Source organism: Pelobates fuscus, chromosome 6, assembly GCF_036172605.1.
Source record: "Pelobates fuscus isolate aPelFus1 chromosome 6, aPelFus1.pri, whole genome shotgun sequence".
Lineage (NCBI taxonomy): Eukaryota > Metazoa > Chordata > Amphibia > Anura > Pelobatidae > Pelobates > Pelobates fuscus.
In genome coordinates, this window is record NC_086322.1 from 282,871,750 (window position 1) to 282,897,044 (window position 25,295).

The window sequence follows — 25,295 nt, forward strand, 5'->3', positions numbered from 1 at the left end:
GAGGCTGCAAACTAGTGAGGAAAGCGCTAGCCAATCACGCGGCGACCTGTGCGCATGCTCACTCCCCATCTCGCCCTCTACAGACAGCCCCGCCCTCGGCCACTCCCCCTTGGTCCTGGAAGGACCCCCAGCCCGGCGAGAAGATGGCGGCGCCCAGCGGCCAGGTGGTGGCCGGGGATTTCGGTTTGTGGCTGGAGCAGCGGCTGGAGGAGCTGGGCATGGACCCGGCCGTGTACCCGGCCTACATCCAGGGGGTCCTGCGAGAGGAGGACGACAACCACGAGGAGAGGGACGAGGCTCTCAGGGGCATCCTGGCCGCCTTCCTGGTGAGATTACCGGGGGGAGAGCACTGGGTCCCGGGGGGGAGAGAGATATAATAATGATAATAATAATGTGTTTAGTTCCAATTAAACTGAGCCGATTTATTATTATTAATAGTAATATTATCTGCCATGAGTGGGATGAAGTTAATGATGTCCAGAATAAGAGCCACAATAAACTGGTTCCTGTGTTCCCACTGACCTCCGCACTAGAAAGGAGAAACAATTTTACTTAGTGTTTAGTTTAACCAGGCCCGTTTTGCAATCAAGCAGTGAGTGGGGTCGGTTGTCTAATGATAGCTATATAATAAAGTCACTCTTGGAAAAGAACCTGCTGTCTATATGGTAAGACTGTAAACTATGGAAAAATGAGAGAGAGAAAATAAAACCAGATCTATGTTAGTTTGTCTTTATCTTCATAGTGCAAACTAAATTTAAATGTGTGGAAAATCTCTAATGCACAATGTACTTTTTGGATAAATGTCTATTGCAGTTAGAAATTGTATATTTAAATACATTGAAAGGGTGAAGTCAGGTGACTTAAAGGGTACTCTTAAGTACCATATCCACCACAACCCAATGGAGTTATGATGCCTGCATGCCCTTGGTAATGCCCACAGATTCGGTGTCAAACTGTTTTTGTGCAGCTTGACACAGAGAGTATCAATAACTCAGCACTCAGCCAACATATTAATGCTTAAGGTACACTTCCAAACAATAAATTCTGTTTATTTGGATGGCATTTATTGGACGTTTGTCGACTGACAAACTTTTTTTAATAAACTGAGTGCAGGCAAAATGGCCTTTAGAGTCAGTTGGGTAGATTTGTTTTATATTTATAAAAAATCCTCACAAAAAACATGGCTGCCCTCCATGGACATTGAATTGGGTAAAGCCCAACCCAATGTCCTACATCTAAGAGCTCTAGGAAGCTGCAAGGATCATTTGCCAGAGTACCCCATCACAGCTGTGCCATGACAAATTACATAAGTCTTTGCTCTCACTGCCCAACAAACTGCTGCCAGAGAGCCCGCAGTGCCAAGCAAGCGCAGCATGACTTAAAATGCGTAGTTACGGGGCGTGGCCTGACCGTTCATGAAGTCGGACGTGTGAGCGATCGGCTCCAGGAGAGAATACCCTAACACAGCGACTATACTAGCGAACAACGAGAAACTTACCTGTCTAATACTGCCTAGACAGACTGGAGCACCGTCTGAACAAAATGACACAACGCTCCACGAAAAAGAATAAGGTAAAAGACACACCTTCACTACAAGTCGCAGCTATGGCCTCACCGCCACGCCGCGCGCAAGATGGCGCCGACGGAACAGTCTCACCAGCTTCAAGTTCCGACAGAAGCGATTACACCTCCATATCCCATAAAGACATCCCAGCAACGGAATCAGCAATACAAAAAATGCTGAATGGCTTACAGACATCTTTGCAAGCAGACTTTGCCAAGCTAGCTCGGGAAATAAGAGCGGATGTCAAAGCATTGGGTGAAAGGACCGATTGCCTCGAAAACAAAACTGAGGAGCTCATTAAGGCGCATAACAACGTGGCTTCGGCCTACAGTGATCTGGAAACCAAGATAGCCTCTATCATCACCAAACTCGCTGATCACGAAGATCGTGACCGCCGGAACAATGTGCGCATACGCGGCATTCCGGAGGATATAGGCCCCGGCGAGCTGGGAAGATACGTTACCACACTTTTCCATCTGCTGGCACTTGACCTCCCGGAATCAGCATTACTGTTGGATAGAACCCACAGACTACCAAGACCCAGACACCTCCCGCCATCAACACCGAGGGACACGATAACGAGAATACATTACTATACCTCCAAGGAAACCATAATGTCAGCTTCCAGGAAACGTCCTAAACTGCCTGATTCATACAATAAAATTCAATTGTATACGGATCTCTCAGCAACGACGCTTAACGCACGTAGAAGCTTTCTACCTATAACTACAGCCTTGAGAGCGGCAGAGGTACCCTATAAATGGGGTTTCCCGACTCGCCTTATCATCAGGAGGAACGGCACCGAAAAACATCTTCTTAGCCCAGAGGAGGGACAAAGGGTTTTGGCGGAATGGAACATTCCTGTACTAGACGCAGCGAACCAAGCTACTTCACGAGAGGCGACGACAGCTCCCATGAAAGTAACCCCAGATTGGGAAACGCAAACTACAGATAAGTGACTTTCCCACATAAGACCAGTGGAGCCCATAGTAACTATGCGTATACTCATGACTCACTAAGGAGTAGCGCAGCTGTGGTGAATACTTATCCCACACGGTGTTAGATGTTTGTTTTTCTCCATAGTTTTATAGTTTTATAGTTAATTGTTTATTGTGTCTCTAATATGTCGGCTTTTGACTATTGCCCCACAAGAAAGGAGTGAGACATGGGAACATCCCAATATGTTGTAAGGAAGTGCAACAAACAGGTCGGCCTACATAGTAAAAGGCGGGGAGGGGCTTAGTACCGCATATTAGAAATAGCACATACCGCACTTCCACAATATCTAACAGCAATAGACATACGGTCTAGAGTCACAATACCCACCGAGTGTAACTAGCCCACAACACAATGTACTAAACGACAAACCCTGATTACTCAGTAATGTTGCTGTTCCTAAATCTTAAACCAGAATAAGACCGCCAAAACACACTTAGGAAGAAGCAGCGGTTGCACTAAAATATGGATACTGCCCCTCGCCTCTCACTCCCCGCACCATGGGCCATGAGCCGATAGGAACACACGGGCTTATTGGGTATCTCACGATTAGAGTCAATAAGGTCCACCGGTTCATATCAGACTTTAAAGAACATAACATGTTTTCATTTTAGTTCCGTTGTCCCCCAGCTCACCATCCCCCTGCACGGTTCCTGTATCAAATGGACAATAGACCCCAACAAGACACTAGGTTCGTGTGACAGGCACTTAAAGGCCACCTCAGACTACCTCAACACATAGGTAGCATACAAAGAGAAAAAAAAAGAAAAAAAAAAAAATCAAAGAACAAAAAAAAATACATAAAAAAAAAATAAAAAATAAAAAATAAATAAAGAAATAAATAAATAAAAAAAATAAAAAAATGAAACTGTTAAATAAATAGATGACAATTTCTATACATCTATAACTCATTAACAATTAAGATACTATTAACAATACCTGGGGATGACCCACGTTCGCCTCAACCCAAGTCAAGGGACTGATGGAAAAACAATACCCTACCTTAGACGACAGGTCTCACCCTAAAGAAAAGGGACTCTCCATCCCCCGAGAGGGCTTCAGTGCCCAACAAACATTAAGACGATTTGGTCTCAAGTTGGAGACCTTCTCTTTGTATATAGTTGGTTATTATTTTTTAGTTCACTCATCCTTCCCTTCCCTCTTCCTCCCATGGCGACGCAACACCACCAAGACATGTTCATGTGCATCTCACCTGCACAGGAGATTGAAATCAAGGGTCAACTATTGGGGATCCAATACTACGTATTACCATTTTATAAAAAATTACCGCCCTGGTTGAAAACAGTAGGGCTAGACCCACTACACCACCTACACAGAGATGATATACCCTCCCAACATACAAATAGCACCAAATCCTTAAGACTCAAATGACGCTGAACATCCTGTCGATCAACGCTAAGGGACTTAATTCGCCCCATAAGCGTCGAATGGCTTTACAAGAAGCGACAAAACATAAGGCTCATATAGCCTTCTATCAGGAAACTCATTTTCAGACCGACAACCACCCAAAATTTTCCTCCAGAGCCTTCCCGTTAGGTTACCATTGCACATACAAAAAAAAGAAAAGAGGAGTCACTACTCTGATAAACAATGCGGTGGCCTTCCAACTAATAAAACAAATAAGTGATAAAAAAGGACGATACCTCCTTATACAGTGCATAATCAACAATGCCCAATATACCTTGGTAAATATATATGGGCCACAAAGTGGTAACCATATATTCCTAGACCATATCCTCACGCTAACTAATGCCCACAAATTTGGAGAAATCATCATTGGTGGCGACACCAATTTTATTTTAGACCCAACCTCAGACACTACTTCTTCATCTAAGATCTTACATGAGACATCAAAACAAAGAATTCGCATGACTACCCGTATGGGAAACATTCTACAAACACATGGGTACACTGACATCTGGAGAGCCCTGCACCCTCTGGATAAAGACTATACGCATCACTCTCTGGTACACAACACATATTCCCGGATTGACCGATTTCTACTCCCATCAAACCGTACAGCGAAAATATCTTGTTCAACTATAGGCAATATCACGTGGTCGGATCATGCTCCGATCACACTATCCCTGACAACTCAACACCCGACCAGCGCGAACCGTACATGGCGATTAAATGACTCCCTTCTAACAGACCACACATTAGTTCAACAAATCAAAACAGAACTAGAAGCGTACTTCTCCCTAAATGACACGGGAAATATTGGCATAGCAACGCTATGGCAAGCCCATAAAGCGGTCCTCCGGGGACAATTTATTAAGCACGCTAGCTATAATAAAAAACAACGCATGGCAGCCTATATAGCTATAAATACTGAGATGATCACACTCACACACACCAATAAACACGCACCCTCGTACGATACCACACAACGTATTCTTTACCTACAAGCCCAATTAAGAGACATGGAAATGGCTAAAACAACATACTTATTAACTAAAATGAAACACAAATTTTTTAAAGAAGGGAATAGAGCAGGGAAGGTCTTGGCGGCGCAACTAAAAGCAAAGGCCGCAGCAACCAAAATAGCCCTTATACATACGAAAGAAGGAGTTAAACTTACTGATCCACAGGAAATAGCAGACGAATTCGGCAAATATTATAGCGATCTTTATAACCTAGCATTGGGCCCAGACTGCCATAAACCTGAGCAAAAAGACATAGATGCATTCTTAACAGACATTCCCCTACCTACTATTACTGCAGAAGAGAGCCGACGGTTGATACAACCATTCACAATACAGGAAATTATCGACATTTTAAAACAACTCCCGAAACACAAATCCCCGGGACCCGATGGGTTTACAAACCTTTACTACTATACCTACAAAGACACACTAGCACCCTACCTAACGACATTGTTCAACCACTGCTTCCAAAAAGGGAACATGCCCACCGAGATGCTACAAGCCCATATCACTACTTTACCGAAACCAGGGAAGCCTCCAACCCATTGCCCCAACTTTCGACCGATCTCCCTATTAAATTGCGATACTAAAATCTATGCTAAACTCTTAGCGAATAGACTAAACCCTATACTAACTCGCATAATCCACAATGACCAAGCGGGATTTATCAAGGGCAGACAGGGCTCCGATAACACCAGAAAGATCCTCAATATATTGGCTCATATAGACACAGAGAGAACAGAAAGCCTCTTATTGGCACTGGATGCTGAAAAAGCATTTGATAGACTTTACTGGGCATACATGACAACGATCCTCGCTAAATATGGGTTCCCGAGGGAAATGATACAAGGAATAATGACACTATATAAAAATCCCACGGCCCGAGTTTATCAGTCAGGGTTTCTCTCAGCACCCTTGAATCTCACCAATGGTACAAGACAAGGATGCCCTCTCTCCCCACTTCTTTTTATACTCGCCTTAGAACCTCTGGCAATAAAAATCAGACAAAATCCATTAATTTCTGGCATACCCATAAGGCAGTCAAATTACAAACTATCAATGTTCGCGGACGATATCCTCCTAACCATCTCCAAACCTGATATATCACTACCATGTCTTATGACCATACTGCAAGAGTATGGGAAAATATCATACTATAAACTAAATGCGGCTAAGACACAGGCGCTACCGCTTCACCTACCCACACAGCGAGCAGATAAATTACGCCAGACTTTTCAATTTGACTGGAGACAGAATTATATAACGTACCTGGGAGTGAAACTTGCTCTACATGCCACCAAGACTGTGAACCTGAACTATGACCCACTGTCACACATGTGCACGTCACTCTTTCAAGGCTGGGACCATGTACACCTATCATGGCTAGGCCGTATCCACACTACAAAGATGATAGTACTACCCAAAATTTTATATGTGTTTCGAATGTTACCCCTTCCAATCCCTTCACGTATACTAAAAACACTGCAGACAACTATATCCAAATTTATCTGGCACAAGAAAAAACCTAGACTGCCGATCCACCTACTCCAACAGACACAATCCACAGGAGGCTTAGGACTACCCAAAATTGCTGCCTACTATGAGGCTGCTATTCTCGAGTCTGCAATAAAGCTCCATGCCCCTAAACACACGTTTCAATGGGTAGACATGGAAGATGACAAAGCATATCCTCACCCCATCTTACATATGATGTGGGCACCGAAAATACACAGACCGCAAAAATTAACATTGTACCCCTCATCTATAGTGACCCTCAAATATTGGGATAAACTTCTGGCTACCTTATCAGAAAAGGGGAAGTACTGCATACACGCTCCTCTAGAAACACTCACAAGGATAACTCCGTGGTTGTCATTACAATCATGGACTAAACATGGAATTCAATATATTAGGGACGTCTGCGACACATCAGGGATTAGACCATTTCCGATTTTGCAAGACCAGTTTAACCTTCCTAATTCCTTCACATTCCAATACCTACAACTCAAAAGCGTTATAAATACACACGTATCCCTTCAAACAAGATCCCCAACGCAAAACATCATACCAACGTTAAATGTTATCTCCAGATGCCACACAGCTCCAGCTAAATCCAAATCACTATCACTATGTTATAAAGCGACACTGAACCAAGTTCAGCCCCACTCGTTTAAATATGTGGAACAATGGGAAAAAGAAGGTATCCCTAAACTTGCAGACGAACAATGGATTAAGGCACTAAATACACTGAACGGCCTGACATCCTGTTCCTCACACATAGAGGCACATAAAAAAATAATGTACAGATGGTACCTTACACCGCACAGGTTACACCAAATTTACCCCTCCACAACACCTAACTGTTGGAGGTGCGAGTTACAGGAGGGCACCATGACCCACATATGGTGGGAATGCACGGTAATAAAACCTTTATGGAAACAAGTTCAGCAAATACTGCTCCAATCTCTGAACTATACATCTACCATTACACCAACATTGGCTCTGCTATTGATCTTCCCGGATCAATGGGACAGAAAATACAAGAAAATAGCTTCTCTGGTTATTCTAGCAGCGCGGAACTTACTGGCTCAATGCTGGAAGAGCACAAAATGCCCTACGCGCAAAGAACTTATAAATAGAATACTACAATACTACAAATACGAGATACTTTCCGCAGAATCGCACACACAAAGGAGAGAGATTGAGCGGATATGGACACCGTGGCTCACTGTGATGGATTCTAACTCTAGAACCACTAGTCGAAAACCTAATCCCTCTAGTTGACCACCTACCCCAAGTTAGGCTAGAGGTTAACAACCGCATTATACTACATGTCCTTGGATGTTATGTGGGGTCTGCTTTCGCTTGGGGTCCAATGATACAAGGTATATACAGTGATGTATTTGGACAATTTATATTTCAATATTAATGCATTTAAAGTTCGCTTCACTTTGTCTTGTATAATCGAAGATGTCATGTATATGTCCTTCTGCGCAAGGAACACCATAAAGGCATGTCGCCTCATATACCCCCCTCCCCCCCCACCCTTCTTCTTTCTTTTTGTATCCCTCCCCATCTTTTGTTTGATACCCACTTTGGGTTTCTATTTCTCTGAAAATAAAAATCTTAAATTTGAAAAAAAAAATGCGTAGTTACGTGTTTATTCAGTGTTTATGGTAAAAGGTTAGTCTGCTCACAGCAGTATAAATTTGTTATTAACTTTTTATTGTCATTCATTGGCGAAGTGTGTCAGCTGATGTGCCAAGCTAGTAAAATAACTTTCATCAACATTTTAAGGTTATTTATTGTGTAGGTGGTACTTACACATCAGTAATAAAGTGAATGGAATGTAGAAGTGGAACGTATTCAACAGGTGTGCCTGCAGCTTTATTGCTTTCTAACCTTCTAACCATTGTGCTATCCAGTTGTGGTTATGGTGCCTGGACTGGCCCTGTAAGAGACTGCTGATACTCTATGGCATTTTGAGATAGATATAGGCGTGTGTGTGTGTGTGTGTGTGTGTGTGTGTGTGTATATATGTATATGTATATATATATATATATATATATATATATATATATACACACTATAAGGAATTATAGTACTTTTGCTCCTTGCGTATACTATGCTATGAATAGTGCTTAATGCAAATTTGTGTAGGATTTTACAAACCGCTTGTGCAGCAGTTCTGCACATGTTAAGCCTCAAATAGTTCTATCCGTGAGTGAAGCGACACTGCGAGTTACTAGAACCTGACAGGGGCTGCCATTAAACTGCACCTGTCGTCACACATATGACTTGGTGTGACTTTATCGGGAATCTTTTCGACAATAGAGTAATTCAGATGATTCGAACATGAGTAGGCTGAGCTACTCCATTTTTTCTTTCTTAATTTTCACAATTATTATATTCACAGGCAGGTGCAAATAATGCTTCTTGTTTCCAAATGAAAGGACCGTATACCAATCTCTTAGCATGTGCACTCTCTCTTGAAAATGTAGTTTGTGTATCATTTGAGGGTGAGGAGGTCTGATGTTTTAACTACTACTTTCCTTTTATGTAAATAGATGTTATAAAGTGTCATCGCCTCTATTTACAGAGTAACAGATTGATATATCTCCATAATCTTTGAGTGATATTTAGCATTATTCTATTTCTATGTTCTGTATTCAGAGGCTAGTTTTATAATGGCCTCACCCACTGTTTGTTTTTGTTTTTTCATTCTTATAATATTTGCTTTTAATGCTTTTCCTTTTTAAAGGTTATGCTGTAAATCAGGGGTGCCAAAAAAGGTAAATCCCTAGATGTTTTAAAACGACCGCTTCTGTGATGCTTTGTCATTCTAAAGACATGCAAAGCATCATAGGACTTGTAGTTCTCCAACATCTGGGGGATCTATCTTTCTGGCACCCCTGCTCTAAATTATCAACAAAATGACACAGTCCAGTAGTGTTTTGATACAAGTATGAGGTTATGCTATAACGGGCTAAATGTGCCTCTTGATTCAGAAATGATCGGATTGTGAACTTGCAATATTAATTTCAAGTTAATAACTTTTTCATTTTCACAGGAAGAAGATTCAATAGAGGAGGTGTGCCTCGAGATTGTTACCAAATGGTATGAAACTCAGAATTCTGGCCCTGCACAGCCAAAACAAGAAGGTAAGCAGGTAGCCAAACACGGGGAAAGTGCTATGCTTCACTGAACACCTGAAGCAAAGCAGGACAATTAGATGTCAGGAAATAACGATCTAATGTATTATTTATATAAGGACAAATGAATTGGAACACAGCAAGGCTGGACAGCAACAACATTTGCAGGCAGAATCCTTGGATTTTGTTTTTGCTATGTCTGTTGCCAGCCAGGTCATCCTCAGCAGAGCACGAGTTAGATCATTTAGTCTGCATGCACAGTGGAAACACAGAGATGGTAGCAAGGTCAAGTAAGTTTGGTGTGCTAGATTGTACAAGCAAGCTAATATTACTCTGCAACTTTCGGGTCTCTGGAACAGGAATGCAGAATTTAAAAATGCATATACAAATACAATGAGCCAAGAATACGCTGGATTCCTAAATTTAGCTCATTGATTTAACTTCAGTCTCAGGGAAAGCTGTGAATTATAAAACAGACACTCGAGGAGAGTGGAGTAAGATGAACAGATTTCTTTAGACTATCAAGACAGACAGCCCGAGTCAGAGCAAGTGGTGCTATCGGGATAGATTTAAACTAGAAGCCCGAATATGGTGTAATGAAAGTGATATTAAACGCTGTAGATGAATTCCCTCCGTAGGCTAAAGACAAAACAAAAAAAGTGATGTTTACATACAGGAGTACTGTCTATGGCAGCCCAGACATAATATTCTAATCTGTGCTCAGCATTGTATGGGTTTTAAGTATACGAAGTTGTGAAATGATGGATTTAGGAAAGTGTCTGTTAAGAAATTGAATGTGTTCTTTGGAAAAAAACAAAAATGTCTGCTAGGTGTAATCACATTGTGCTGTGTTTGTCTACCCAGATGAAGTACAGGCTCTTGCCAGCATGATTGAGAAACAAGCCCAGATTGTAGTGAAAGCCAAGGAAGTGTCCGAGGAAGAGCAGCAAAGAAAGGCAGCCCTCCTGGCACAGTATGCCAACATCACAGATGATGAAGCATATCCTTTGCTTTTGATTCAAGTTATTTTTGATGTATATGCTTTGAAGAGTTGTGTGCTCTCTTTACTTATGTACCAGATTGTTCACATAAAGGTTCATGCAAGCTGGAAGAGTTATACCATGTGAGCATTTAGGGTTGTCAAAACTGTACATAAAGTCTGGTTTTTTTTTTTTGTTTTTGTGTGTTTTTTTTTATTCTTTAAACCAAAGCAGTCAGATTGTCTGGATTCATGCAATTTATTAAAAGTATGTCTAATCTGTAATATCTATGAAGGTAAGCCAAGACAAAGGTCCGTATTTAAAAATATAAATTGTGTAGGGGAAAAGAGAATCTTTTCTCTTTGAGCATGGGTGTAGATAAGATTAATACATGCATTCTGGATTGCTGAAAGTCTTTAGGACACAGACGGTCAGAAATTTTGTATTGACTATTTGATAGCGCTGCAATGGATACATAAGGTGAGTGAAATGTGATTCTGGAGTTTTTCTGCCATTTGGTCCAATGTGGATCTTTTATTGATATGTAAATAAATGTAGTTTGTTTTTAAATAGTCCTATCTCTTTATAGACTTCTGTTTTCTGTTCAAGGATGTCACCATTTGCACCAAAGTGATACACACTAGAGCCAGTTAACTTTAGGCTCTATGGCATGTGTGTATAGCACCTATATCTTTATAACCAGCACATACATTTAAAAAAAAAAAAAAAAAAGTTTACACTAGATACAATACGCATTACACTATAATTTTGTTTTTAAATGTGAAGATACTAAGAATGGAAGGAATTAAGTGCCTACATTTAAGCATAGTTTTTTGTACTTGGTGCATATATTCAGTTATTCTTTAGTACTTTTTAAACGCTCTACCTAATCTTAATCTGCGTGATTATTTTTGTCAATGTTTGTGATTTCCATTCACTGTGTGGCTGGTAACATATAATAGCAGGGTTTTTATTCTAAAGTAAAAACTTGTAAAGTGAGTACTTGTTGGTGTTATTTGCTGAGTAAGATCAAATTTAAAAGAACACTATAGGGTCCGGAACACTGTGACTTGAATTTGTTAAATTCCTTAACTGGTTCCACTGAAGAGGAAGAAGCGGATGCTCCCTGTGCTGCTGCTTTCAACCCCGAAAAATGTATCCTTTCTGTGACATAATTTAGTAAAGTGTAATACCTTTCCTTTTAAACTCAACTGCTATACTGATAGCAGAACTTTTCGTTTTTCAGATAAATCCTCTTCTTAAAAGCCTGTAATTAGTGCAGACCCTAGTGGGTTATAACCTTGTTCATCTGTGAAGGCAGGTCAGACTCCTGTTTTAGATTAAATATAGACCCTCGCTATCCCCAGCAGCAGCCGGTAATTTGCACACTCTGGGGGACAGAGGGTGAAACACTCTGAGTTATTCACAACATTTTCACAAATTAAATTTGAATGAAAAAAAAAACCGAGGCGGTGACTAGCTGACCTGGAGATTTGTTTCCTAATCCGCTCTTATCGCTCAGTTTTTCCCATTCAGATTTTAGTAAATAACCCTGTCAATTTCCAGGGCTTAAGACAGGTTCCCCAATCTGAATTTTTTTGTCAGGATAAGTAGATTGGGCTACCATTTCAGTCCCTTAATCAAGTAGATTTTTATTTTTTTCAATTTCCACACCCTGGGCAGAAATGCAGAGCTAGACTTTAGTAATTGCTGTCCTAAGGAAAGTGATACTTTTTTAAATATATATTCCGAACCAGTTGTGCAATGAAAAGTCACTTCCATTTTATAGTAAAAAGAATTGTTTTATTATGCTAAAATAATGTGGATAGAGAAAAACTGAGCAACAGAAGGAGCAGTCTCTGCACTAGAACGATTCTTGGATCATTTGTTGTGTTGCAAGAGTTTGAACAAATATGTGGCAGTTCTATCTATCCACGTAGTGGTCCTACAACATATACAAGATAAATGATCAGAACTGGGCACATATCTCCATACATGAGATCCATATTGTCAGTCTGACCACAGATGATAAAAAAAAGTGTCTCTGAGGTAGGTGTTTGGAAAGACAGGATATTTTATGTACATACGTCCATTACAAGAATCCATAAGGAAGAAATCAGATCACACCAATTATTTTCAGGTAGCTTTTATAATTTGTTTCACATTTTGAATAGTATTGGCCCTTTAACTAGTTTCCAGCTCTCTTTAAAAACACCAACCTTGAAGATGTGGTAAATGCAAAGAAGCTGGAACGCGATGCCTTAAAAGATGCATCTCAGAAAAAGAAAGACCAAGACAAGCAGCAAAGGGAGAAGGACAAGTTGGCCAAGCAGGAACGCAAAGACAAGGAGAAAAAACGTACACAGAAAGGCGAGCGAAAACGATAAACTCAATGATTGAAGACTCTGGTTCGGGCAGGGTTATTGGGGAGGTAGACTTTTGAGTAAATCCCTTGCAATTGGGGACACGGGCCTTTCTTTTCCTTGAGTATTGATGGGGTCCCTCAGGAACTGATCGCCTGTCCCACATCCACTGGAAGTGGGTTGTTCTCTACCAAGAGAACCAGGCTCACATCCATAGCTAGTGAAGAACTGACATTGAATACAGGTGTAAGAAGATGATGCTGCACTTGTTTGTGGTTGAGTGCATTCGGACTTATAGAATGTCGTAAAAAGTATCTCTTGTCCAGTGGATTGAATGACCATGCATTTGCCCTATAGGGATATGCTGGACTAGTTATGTATTACCTTGGCTATCAGAAGGGGTTTAACGTGTGCCAACCTTGGCAAGATGATTAAAGGTGCCAACTGCTCTCCATGATGTGTGACCTATTTTCCATTCCCCTCCGCACTGAATGAAAAATATTTATACAATTTGTATATTAATGTTTCAAATAAACACTGCCTGGCAAACTGATTTGTGTCTGGAAACTATTTAATTTGGGGAGAGCAAAACCACTGCAGTTTTTCATTTGTTAGCATAATTATAGATGCGGAGAATGATGGCAATTCACGGAGTAGTAAAATTAGTCATGAGGCACATGATCACTTACACTGAAACATACATGAAGTTTAATTTTGTGTTTTTGTCCATTGTAAAGCTTTTTTTTAAAGGGTTACTCCATAAAAAATGTTTTGGGTTTAACCATTCCAGTCCTGCCCTCACCCACCAATTAAAAAAATGAAGCTAAAACAAATGTTATCTCTGATCCAGTGGCAAGTTTAAATTCTCACTCCGGCTGATTCCTCTCCACTGATGTCAATCACACTAGCTGATAACCATCTCCAATTTAGTAAGTCTTGTGAAGTGTTTCCAGCATGCAAGAGTTAGTACCTACCAAAAGTAATGCTGTGAAGGACAATCGGTGAACCGCCGTCGGGGTCATGGGCGCCCAAGGCTCATTGATGCATGTAGGGAGCAAGGGCTAGCTTAAGTCACGTGTGCTGTGGTGCAACTTGTCCGCAGCACTCAGGTGGAGATTATGCTAGTCTTGGTGAATTAATAATCTAAAGTTTATTAAAGACCGGAAGCAAATATTTACTTAGACCTTCTTAACTGACACCTCCCGCAGCACAGAAACCGTATAAAACTAGTATTAAAAACTAAAATAACGGCGGAGCCTGACTGCTGAGGTGGAGGGTCGCAGGCTGCCCGAGCTCCGGGCCCAAGACCAAAAAACTGACTAACGAGCAAAAATCATAACATACCGCTTCACAATTCCACTGGATGCCTGTGGTAATCCCGCCGGTGGTCAGCAGCTTCATAACAATGCAACCACGCAGCCTGTGGGAGACCGATGCGGGAAGAGACTGCCGCTCTTCCTGCACGACGGTCTACTATGGAGCCCGTAATCGCTCCCACCCTCCCCCCTATGGACCGGCGGGGGTAATCCCGGTCCCCCCCAAAGCGCAGACAAACCCGTCCAGCATCCACCGGAGGGGCCCTGCAAAATCTGAGTCCCACGTGGAGAGAGCCAAGATGGCCGCCGAATCGAGACCCAGCTCACTTCAAACTCCCAAGAAGTGGGCCACCCAGAAGGACAGCATCGCACAAGCCTTTGACAAATTCTGGGCAAAATTCCGGGAGCTGACCCTACAGGTTGGTATATTTAAACAACTTGGAGGTCCGTACCTACTAAGCCTTACGGTAATGTACTTTATCTATGGGAAAACAGCGGGGTAGGAGATAGAAGACTCCTTACTGACTAAATATCGGTACTTATGCAGAGTAATAAAAATGACTACTGTCTTTATTGGATCCTTAATAGCATAGTTTGTCGATAAACAGTCTCCCTTTATCGGTAGCTATTTGCCTAACCGATAAATGGTGTTTGTTGCTGTGGTCTGGTTACCAAGAACAAACAAAAATTTCCCATAGAGACACATTTGGCAGCAATGGAAAAGGCAAAGGGTAAAAAGCCACAGTGTTGGCTCAATACAGTGTTGCAATCATCAACAGTGATGCAACTAGAGTAACTCCATCTTTGCTTGATGTACAGAGGGAGATATAGATTGGAGACTAGCTCCCCTAATATCTATATGCTAGAGACTGGAAACTAACTCATCTGATATCTGTCTAACAGAGAGGCTGTGCATCAGTCCCTAATATCCTCCCAACACCTTCAAGGGTGTTCTAATCTGTAGCTAACTCTAAAGTAGAGCAATTGCTGCCTAATGTGCCATCACACTAACTGTATGGACAGCACTGTATAAAGTGAAGAAATCTATATTAACCTGTGAGGGTCTAAATACCCATAGTGATAAGCAAAGGTGTCCCTAAAGTGAGCAAATAAGTGATGAAGTGAAAAGTAAAAAAAGCTAACGCCCGACGCGCGTTTCGGTGTATTAGAACACCTTCGTCAGGGGCTAAGAATTAAATCACCTGAAAAAGCCGGGACTTTTTAAACCCCCTGTGACCAATCAGGTTTGACACACGCTCCTTTTTCAATTGTAGCTCAAAAGGTTTAGTGTATTTGATCACCTGTCAATGTTCAATATCTTATGTGGGAAAAACCTTCCGCCCCTTCAGAAGAAGAATCCTTGAACATATCAACTCTGTCAAAACCACCAGACATATAGAGACCCCCATCTCTAGGCATGTAAAGAATGTACACAGTGGAGACCCTACAGTTTTGAAATTTCAGGGAATCGAACTGCTTAGACAGGACCAAAGGAAGGGAAACTGGGATCAACACATCAGGAAAAGGGAGTGCTATTGGATTTATCGATTGAAAACCCTGTCCCCCAATGGACTGAACGAAGGGTTCACTTACACTCCCTTTATAACATGATCTCTATCCATAATGACTTACAACTTGCCGAATATACATATATATATATATTCTTTCTAGCACTGTAAATAATGGGAAATTGACTATGGGAAATTTTTGTTTGTTCTTGGTAACCAGACCACAGCAACAAACACCATTTATTTATCGGTTAGGCAAATAGCTACCGATAAAGGGAGACTGTTTATCGGCAAACTATGCTATTAAGGATCCAATAAAGACAGTAGTCATTTTTATTACTCTGCATAAGTACCGATATTTAGTCAGTAAGGAGTCTTCTATCTCCTACCCCCCGCTGTTTTCCCATAGATAGAGTACATTACCGTAAGGCTTAGTAGGTACGGACCTCCAAGTTGTTTAAATATACCAACCTGCCAGATAAAAAATATTCTTCAATTTCTATAAAACCACAATACCCCCACTTCCTTTAATGAGATTGAGCAGGAGAGCAGCATACTCAGAAGAATAGAAAAATATGCATCAAACACAGCAGAACATTAACCATTGGAATCCCAACACGTTACAGATCAAACTGAAATCATTAAAGTTAACTGTATTACAAGAGATCATACATAGCAATAAGACTATAAATGTCAATATATTCAAATACACATGCAATAAATTAAACAAAGAACATACAGGAGAGTAGAAAACATCAGACGTAACCACCCCAAAAACAAAGTATGGGAACGGGAAAGACAAGGGGAGGGATATTCACCTCCTGACTTAAATAACATTTATATTATTTGTTCACCAGTGCTAAAATAATCCTGAAATTTACAGCCATACAGGAGGCTTCATGTTTGCATTTTTAACACCTAGAAACAGAAGCAAACAAAGTATGTGGACCAGGACAAAAATATGTCAGAAAAGCCAATTCCAGAGACCATTCTGTGGGGATATTTATGCGATAATAATAGTAAACAGTTGAGAATTGTCCACTATTTCAATTCTCAGATCCCAAAGATCGTTATCGTGTAAGTGGTCATATTATTATTTAAATTGTCACAATAAATTGTATCTATTTTTATAACAAATTGTGATTTTATTATATTTGTATTCCATATAAATAAAATCACAATTTGTTATAAAAATAGATACAATTTAAATAATAATAATATGTAACATGCGTGATAATAATCAATGAATATTCAGTATAACATGAGTATGCAATACACATTCCAATGGCTAACACAGCAATTGTCAAACAAGATTTATGACGGTGCTTCACAGAGAAACGAAAGTGAAAGTTACACACACAGAGCTTGCAGCTTAAGGCCATACAACTTTAGCTGACAGAATAACCCTTTCAATGCTGGCTAGACCTCCTAGGTAATTAAGATCTATTCTCATGTAATTTTAAATAAAATAACATTTAAACCAGCTCATTAGTCATTTCCTGGAACCAGCCAATAAGAGTAATCTACCATGTTCTATAAGCAGAATTTTAACTTGCCTAAACAGATATTTTATCCTATTTTAGGGCAAATCAATACACCTGGATAAATATCACGATATGCTAACATGTGATATGTCACATTAATATATATAATTATTCCTTTCCATCTGCAGAATGGAATGCTTAATTATATATTCTTTAGTAACTAAGATTTCTAAATATCGAAATCTGATCGTGATTTATCCAGTCATATATCATGCTATTAGAAAATTTTAATTAATTTAGATTAATTAAATGAAACCAGTATAATTACCAGTTGAATAGATATTCTCATCATATGTAGGTAGTCTCAGGAACTGAATGGATATGTGATTGGTGTGTTAGAAATTCTGAGTGCCCTGGAGTGGATATCTGTCATGGATTTCTCTGCATTGCCCCCGACTGCTCACCTCTTTGCTTCCTTTGCTTCCCTCGCCTTCTCTCTCTTCCCTTTGTCTTAACTTTTTAAAGGGAAAATTCACTAGGTGATAGACCAATAGAAAACTGGAGGTGTGGTTACCATCCAGATAGCAATGTAAGTGTTTGGTCTATAGAGGGCAGTCTCGTCCCACTAAACATTCCTATCCAGGAAAGAGTTAACTTTTCCTGGTGGCTATTTTGATGTCATTTACCTTATCTTTATGGTTGTCTATAACTTACGTTTACTGTCAGTTCAAAGAGTTTCTTTGGGCTTTCTTCAGACTATGTGTCTGGCAAATTCTGCTATAATTTCTAATATGACAGTTCGTAAACTAAATATGATCCTTAAATTACAATGGGACGTTATACAATAACGAAAGTAAAATTTAATTATTTAATCTTCTCTGTCACAAATGTCTGGGTTTAGAATTAATTATATTCCATTAGCATTTAGACAGTCTGTCCATCCCCCGTTCTCATTTCTTATCAATTTGGTTTGTATATACTAAGCATTCCTTAGCTCTGGCAAACCACGGCAACTCTAGCGAGAATATATTCAGTTATAATGGTTATAATAAGCTACCTTTTCATTTTTATTTTAATGACTTCACTGTTTAACCAAGCTAATGTTTAGTATAAATATACAAAAATGTGCAATTCCTCTTGCCACTGTTTAACCTAAGTACACTCTTGGACACGCTGTTGTGGCGTATGACAATGCTATGTATAACATGCACAACAAAAATAAAGAATAAAAAAAAAAAAAAAAGTACGTATGTAACAAATCAATAGTTTGCTTTTCTTTACTCCTGACGGTGTTTCTGGCAATCAACATATAAAACACGAACAACAGAAGCCCGACAAAATGAGACCATACTGCTTTGCCGGCAACAACTGACCATTCTTCCAGGACACGGAGAAATCCAGAAACGTCCCAAAAGGAAGCATAGCCAGACAGAGGTCTAGTCAAATAAAATCCCCGAAAAGACAGCGCATCAGAAGACAACCCACCCCAGAGCCCCGAAGAGGAACATGTGCAGAGTGAAAAATTTTAATAGTCCTGCAGGAGTCGCCAAGGGAAAAAAAGGTAAGAGAGAAATTCAAGACGGCCACAACAGTGGCCATAAAATAATGCAACTGCCGTTTCAAACACAAGTTATGCTAAGATTCTCTAGGTATGCAAGTAAGATTTCCTAATGCCCAGGAGTAAATACAGAGACGTTAACAATCGATCTGGCACATTCCATGATCCCTGGAAATGGTCCGGGCCACCAATGGGAGACGATCCTCTAATATCAATGGATGTGGGAAAGAGGAGGGAATAGCCACAAAATAATTCCAGAAGAGTTGGGAACCAAGGCTGAATCCTCCAGAGCACTGCTATCAGGAGCACCGTCACGCACTGCTGTGTAAGAAGTTAGAGCATGCGGAATCATGGAGTAGAGGAAAAAGCATATCCTGATGGAGGCCAGTTCTGTAGAAATACATCCACTGCTACCGTAAGAGGATCTAAAAGTGAACTGAATAAAAATCTTCCATGTGGCGACTCACCCTGGCTGCATATGGGTCCACATGGCAGAGACCCCAAAAACCATCCAGGAGGCGAAGGATGTCCAGATGTTACCTACAGCAAGGGTTGAATAAATCCGTTAACAGAATGTCTTGACCTGGGAGACATTCCGCTCTGATGGAAAGTTGTCAGTCTAGGCAGTATTCATAAAGATCCCGAGCAAGATCCAACAGCGAATCTCCTAGCCAATTTATGCAGTGAACTACCAACACTGTCCATACACTGAACCAGAGAGCAGTGGTTCGTGGAGAGATGAAGGAGCACCATTGAATATGTGAAAGACACTCCAGGGAGGCTGGGAAGCTTAAAGTTTGCTGAGCTGCAGTACTGTGGGGACCGCAACAGAAAACCAAGTAAAAGGTACACAGCAAAGCCTCTAACCCCATAGTAAATAACCACGTAAATGAAACAGATACTAGCATATACACACAAACAGATAAGATAAGGAATGCTCACCTGGAGGCAACAGCAAAGAAAGAAGTGGAAGGTATTGTTAGGAGTTTTATATGCCCATCTTAATGCCGATTGATTGATTTGTTTTATTAGTTATGTTAACTGTTTCTTTGTTGGTGAGGTGTCCATAAAGAAGGATTAAGCAAACACGACATTTCCTGTCTTGCTGTATGTGGCGAAGCCAACCTCGCCACTATGAACTGGAGAAGCCTGGTTGCCCGCCTGCTACCTTTAGATTATGGACCGGCAGCTAAAGGGTTAATTTTGCTGTGCAGAAGGATTTATTTCTCCCTTTCTGCACAGCAGTTCGGTAGATTCCATCTACCAAACAAACAGCCGTTTACCAACCTCCCCAGAGCCGTGGGAAGCTGGCCGGCGCTGTTAATTGGCCACCCAGAAGCTGGAGTGTGCCTCCAATTTACCTCCCTGAAGCTGCGGTTAACCGCAGCTTAATTGAATGTTACTGGGTGGCCACTGTTACACTTAGCGGCCGCTAGGTGGCGGTGTTCTGGAGCTCCCCGGGCAGCCAGTGCTTTTCTGCCCGGCTTTCATGCACCAAAATCGGACACTTTTACGTGCAGGCGCCGCTGAACCTCCAGCCCCTGGTTCTAATTCGTATGGATTTGGTGAATGCAGGGAAATTCTGTATTTTATGTTTTATGTGAATGTTTTAACCCAGATAGCAATGCCATGGAGCCTGTTCGTATAATTAAAGACTTTAGCTCCATGGCACTTAAACTGTATTCGGGTGGTCTGATTGCCATTCACCTAATAATGTGCACTCAGACCTGAGCTATCTGGGGATATGTTACATGTCTGTGTTTTATGTATAACATGTGTCTTTATGTATTTTAAAGTGATATACTGTTTCTGTGTCACCACGTGTATAATGGAGTCTTGCCTTTGTCCTGGGAGATAATTTAATTACTTCATTAATTATCTCCAGGACAGAGAGGAGGAAGCCAGGATGCATTGTGGGAAAGTATTGTGGCTGTATGTACTAAAGTGATACATGTCTGTCTGCTGTTTCAGTCTTCCATGTGGTCCCTTAGGGGAGTGTCCACCAGGTGGGAGACCTGCATAAATACTGGGCAGGTAGCCCTCAGTAAAACAGATTCTGCTTGACCCTCAAACCGATGTGTCGTCTCATTTTTGGGGGAATTGGATTGTATGCTGACTGCCAGGAGTGTAAGCGGATTGTATGCTTTTCCTGTTCGGCTGATTCCAGGGTTCATGTGTTTCCAGTTCGGGAATTTCCAGAATTCGTACAGTTTGCAGTTCGGGAGATTGGTGATTGCAGTAGCTGCTGGTCTGGGAAAAAGGGGATTATCGCCTAAACGATTTTTATCCCTTTTTGAACAAAACGGTCCGTTACACTGTAAAATTAAAAATCTCTCTGGATGTGCAGGGTTTCAAGCTCCTACCACCATGACCACTTGAAAAAGCAGCAGTGGTTCTGGAAGTTGGAGTAACTCCTTAAAAAAAAACTCCCGTGGGAACCAGGATTTATGAAATGATGATAGCAATCCTCAAACCCTGGCTGTCAGCTTGTCCTTTAGTCTGTTATAATAAATTTGAGCTCTAACCTCCCTTAAGGAACGCATCTCTTGTTTGAGCAACCCAGCAGCCATAACTACCCTGGCAGCAAGTGTTATTTTGCCATAAAGTTTTTGAGTGTAAGGTCAGTCCTTCGCTAGGCCAGGACAATAGAAAGAGAGATGGATTGCACACAAATGGTCTGCTAGACACCCTACTTAATAAGTAGTAGCCAAAATGTAATATTACAGTATTACAACCCCATCTAAATTTGTAGACGTCGATCTTCAGTCTTTATTGGATGGGACGCAGTCTTTCATTCAGGACATTACTGACTTTATTTGCAGGCTTGATTTATTACATTACTACTGATAACCTGTTGTGCACAATGGACATTAATAATTTAAACAATCAATACTGCATGAGGAGGGTATTGAAGCAGTATTTGGAGCTATGCAGCAGTTGGATGCCAGTAATGCATACAATAATTTTTTGATTGATTTTTGGTATCTGTAGTTCTTTATAATAATCAGAAAATAAAATACACGTATGAGACCAAAGTCAGAGCCTTATAGTGAAAATGTGAACTGGGTGGATAGTAAGGGCCAAACCCAATTAGACTTCAAAATTGTAATATTATAGCACTTAGCTGGGATTTTTTCCATTTTTTTGTATTAGTATCCTCTGTACCTTTAAAACAAAAAAATTGCATATAGTGTAATATTGTTATTTTTATGTGGGCACAGGGAAGAAAAAACTCACATATTCCAGAGCTAATATAACCTAGCTCTGGTGTGGACTGCTTTTAGGTCCATTGTTGGGCGACCTCCCCCTCTTTTTATTCCAGTGCTGGTGTAGGTCCAATGTTACCTCTCAATGGAAAACAATATATAGTGAAGGTCCACTAGACATAGGTTGCAACTATATTATAAGTGGAGATATACTCACAAGTGTAGAGCCTGTGTCCTGGCTCAGTAAAACAGCTTAGTGTAGTTTGTGACTACACACCCATCTGTATAGATGCCGGAGACTCAAATTAGGTAAAAAAAAGTATTATTTTATTATCCAAAGCAAAATAAAGATGCACAAATACAAATACCAAATATAATAAAAAGTCTATTAGTATTATTTTATATATTTTTTTGAAAAAGTATTATTTTATTATCCAAAGCAAAATAAATAATCAGTAATAGACTTTTTATTATATTTGGTATTTGTATTTGTGTATCTTTATTTTGCTTTGGATAATAAAATAATACTTTACCTAATTTGAGTCTCCGGCATCTATACAGATGGGTGTGTAGTCCCAAACTACACTAAGCTGTTTTACTGAGCCAGGACACAGGCTCTACACTTGTGAGTATATCTCCACTTATAATATAGTTGCAACCTATGTCTAGTGGACCTTCACTATATATTGTTTGCCATTGAGAGGTAACATTGGACCTACACCAGCACTGGAATAAAAAGAGGGTGAGGTCGCCCAACAACGGACCTAAAAGCAGTCCACACCAGAGCTAGGTTATATTAGCTCTGGAATATGTGAGTTTTTCTTCCCTGTGCCCACATAAAAATAACAATATTACACTATATGCAATTTTTTGTTTTAAAGGTACAGAGGAAACCAATACAAAAAACGGAAATAATCCCAGCTAAGTGCTATAATATTACATTTTGGTGCACAATTTAACACTGGGTTAATATATAAGCGCTCCACTGTTTTAAACTTTGTATTTCACGGATTTGTGTGTTTGGGGAGAATTACACATTCAGTGTGGTAGCAGCTTGATTTGTAATAACAACTTGATACACTGTATCTATATAAACGTTTTCATTGCACAGATTTGTTTTTACAGTAAAGGAGGAGACTATATTTAAAAGGAAAAAAACTACCACAACAAGTGAACATAGTCTTAAATTAGAGGGGCAAAGGTTTAAAAATTAATATCAGGAAGTATTACTTTAGAGGGTAGTGGATGCATGGAATAGTCTTCCAGCTGAAGTGGCAGAGGTTAACACAGTAAAGGAGTTTAAGCATGCGTGGGATAGGCATAAGGCTATCCTAGCTATAAGATAAGGCCAGGGACTAATGAAAGGATTTAGAAAATTGGGCAGACTAGGTGGGCCGAATAATTCTTATCTGCCGTCACATTCTATGCTTCTAAATACTCTCTGACAGGAAATACAACATATACAACAAACCGCAGAATGCCCGCTCAGCCGCATGGATGGAGGTGCGGGGGGCACAATGAGAGGTACGGAGGACAACGAACAATAACAGGTACAACGGGGGTAGGGGGAAAGACAATAATAAGTAGATAAGCGGAGGGGGGGGGACAATAATAGGTAAAAGAGGGGAGGGGGGCAATAAATGATACAGAAGGAGGGCAATACATGATACAGGAGGGGAGAGTAAACAGTAATAAGTACTGGGGGGCACAAAGACATACAGAGGGGCACAGGGCACAGAGACACGCAGAGGGATTGAGGGGACAGAAAGACAAAGAGGGGGACAAAGACACACAGAGGGGCTGGGGGGGGAAAAGCAGCACAAATGTGTTTGGAAAAAGCCATACAAAGGAGCTGCCAATTCCTCTCCCTATACAACCAAACATTCTGATAGCATTTCCTGTTGCTCTATTACATGGTCTGCCTACCTTTAAGTCATCTGAGCCAATTACCCGTAAATCCCATTCAGACGGACATGTTCTAGCTGCTTCATCAAATTGGAGCTACAATTCTGCTTAAATCACCTAATAAAAAACTAGAAGTGGATCAGAACACAGATTGGTAATCTGACGAAGAGTTTTGATGGCTGCCTCGGAGCAACTTTCACTATGCTGACCAGACCCTGATAAACAGACATGGATGGACCACTTTGAAGCTAAGTTTGAGCAGCTGGGTCAGGAATTCTGGCAGCATATCAGCCAGCAATCTTGTAGTCTTACGTCACGTGTCTCACAGCCGAATCGGGCAACCATTGCAGCTCACCGATTCTCCTCTGGGCAGGGGGCCCATTTGGAGCTGCATCCACCCTGCGGTCCACACACTGAAGGATCTCTCCTCGTTCAGGAGGCCCTGTGGGCTCGTGATCCTGCCACTTAGAGCAAGAGAATCTCTGGACATGTGGAATTGGCTCCAATTAAGGCCTGTGCTCAAGGTGGTGAGAACAGCTGGCACAGTAGTCTGAACCTATTACACATGTGTGTAGCTCAGATGTTCTTTCAGCATTTGAAGAGTGCAAGCGGAGGAGTAGTACTCGACACATGAATGAATATGGGGCATAGGTTGAATATAAACAGGCAGAGCTTTTACATATTCCAGCGTTATCCTTTATTACTGCAAAGTTCTTTGTTTCTTTATTATTGACCACGTTTTTAGTATTCGGCAGAATTACAGTGTCTTTATTCTAATCTATTTGGCATAGCGTGTCTTCATAATACTGTGAAACTCTTAGCTGACACTACCCCTATAATAGTCTGACCATACAGATAAGGTTTATGTGCTATATGTTACACTCAGTACCTACCAGTATAATGACCTATGAGGTTTCACCCCAAATGTGACAAGGTTAGAGAGGTTTAAAAGCCTAAAAGTCTCAGCTTGACCTTATGCACCCCTTAGCTCTCAACGACTCTTGTAGTTTTCCAACTTTATTGACGTATGTTTCTGTTTATGATTTGTGTGTCATTTTCTAGCTACCTAGTAGCAAAAGTTTGCACTTCAAATGTGGTAGTTCATGCTTCTTGAATTATTGTTTAAATATGCAAATGCTAAAATAAAAAAAATTAAATAAAAACAAGGGTGGGTATTGATGCTAATGAATAGTTACAATACAATCACAAAATACAGTATGAAAAAAACCTTGTCAAGTATTACAGGGTTTTTCAACAAAATGTGAATTGTGGGAATTCCATGTGTATTTAAAATTTTAAAAAATTGCCAAGTCAGC

General features: G+C 40.6%; 1 protein-coding gene and 1 long non-coding RNA gene across 2 annotated transcripts in view; one reads left to right on the plus strand and one right to left on the minus strand.

The window, feature by feature from the left end:
* The window catches only part of LOC134614992 (uncharacterized), a 420,807-nt gene that overhangs the window by 88,654 nt on the left and 306,858 nt on the right, over positions 1–25,295 (minus strand). The gene's annotated exons all lie outside the window — the stretch shown is intronic.
* Positions 93–13,555, plus strand: CCDC43 (coiled-coil domain containing 43). Its single transcript, XM_063425550.1, has 5 exons — positions 93–326; positions 9,578–9,668; positions 10,524–10,658; positions 11,741–11,794; positions 12,839–13,555. Exons 1-5 carry the CDS (start codon positions 144–146, stop codon positions 13,024–13,026), a joined length of 651 nt encoding a protein of 216 aa, XP_063281620.1. The 5' UTR covers positions 93–143; the 3' UTR covers positions 13,027–13,555.

Excerpts from the sequence above, each read along its gene's own strand:
- CCDC43 (XM_063425550.1), top strand. The coding sequence starts at position 144 with ATGGCGGCGCCCAGCGGCCAGGTGGTGGCCGGGGATTTCGGTTTGTGG. Across the intron at positions 10,659-11,740 it reads CAACATCACAGATGATGAAG|CTGAAGAGGAAGAAGCGGAT; the intron begins CATATCCTTTGC and ends TAACTGGTTCCA. Across the intron at positions 11,795-12,838 it reads TGCTTTCAACCCCGAAAAAT|CTCTCTTTAAAAACACCAAC; the intron begins GTATCCTTTCTG and ends ACTAGTTTCCAG.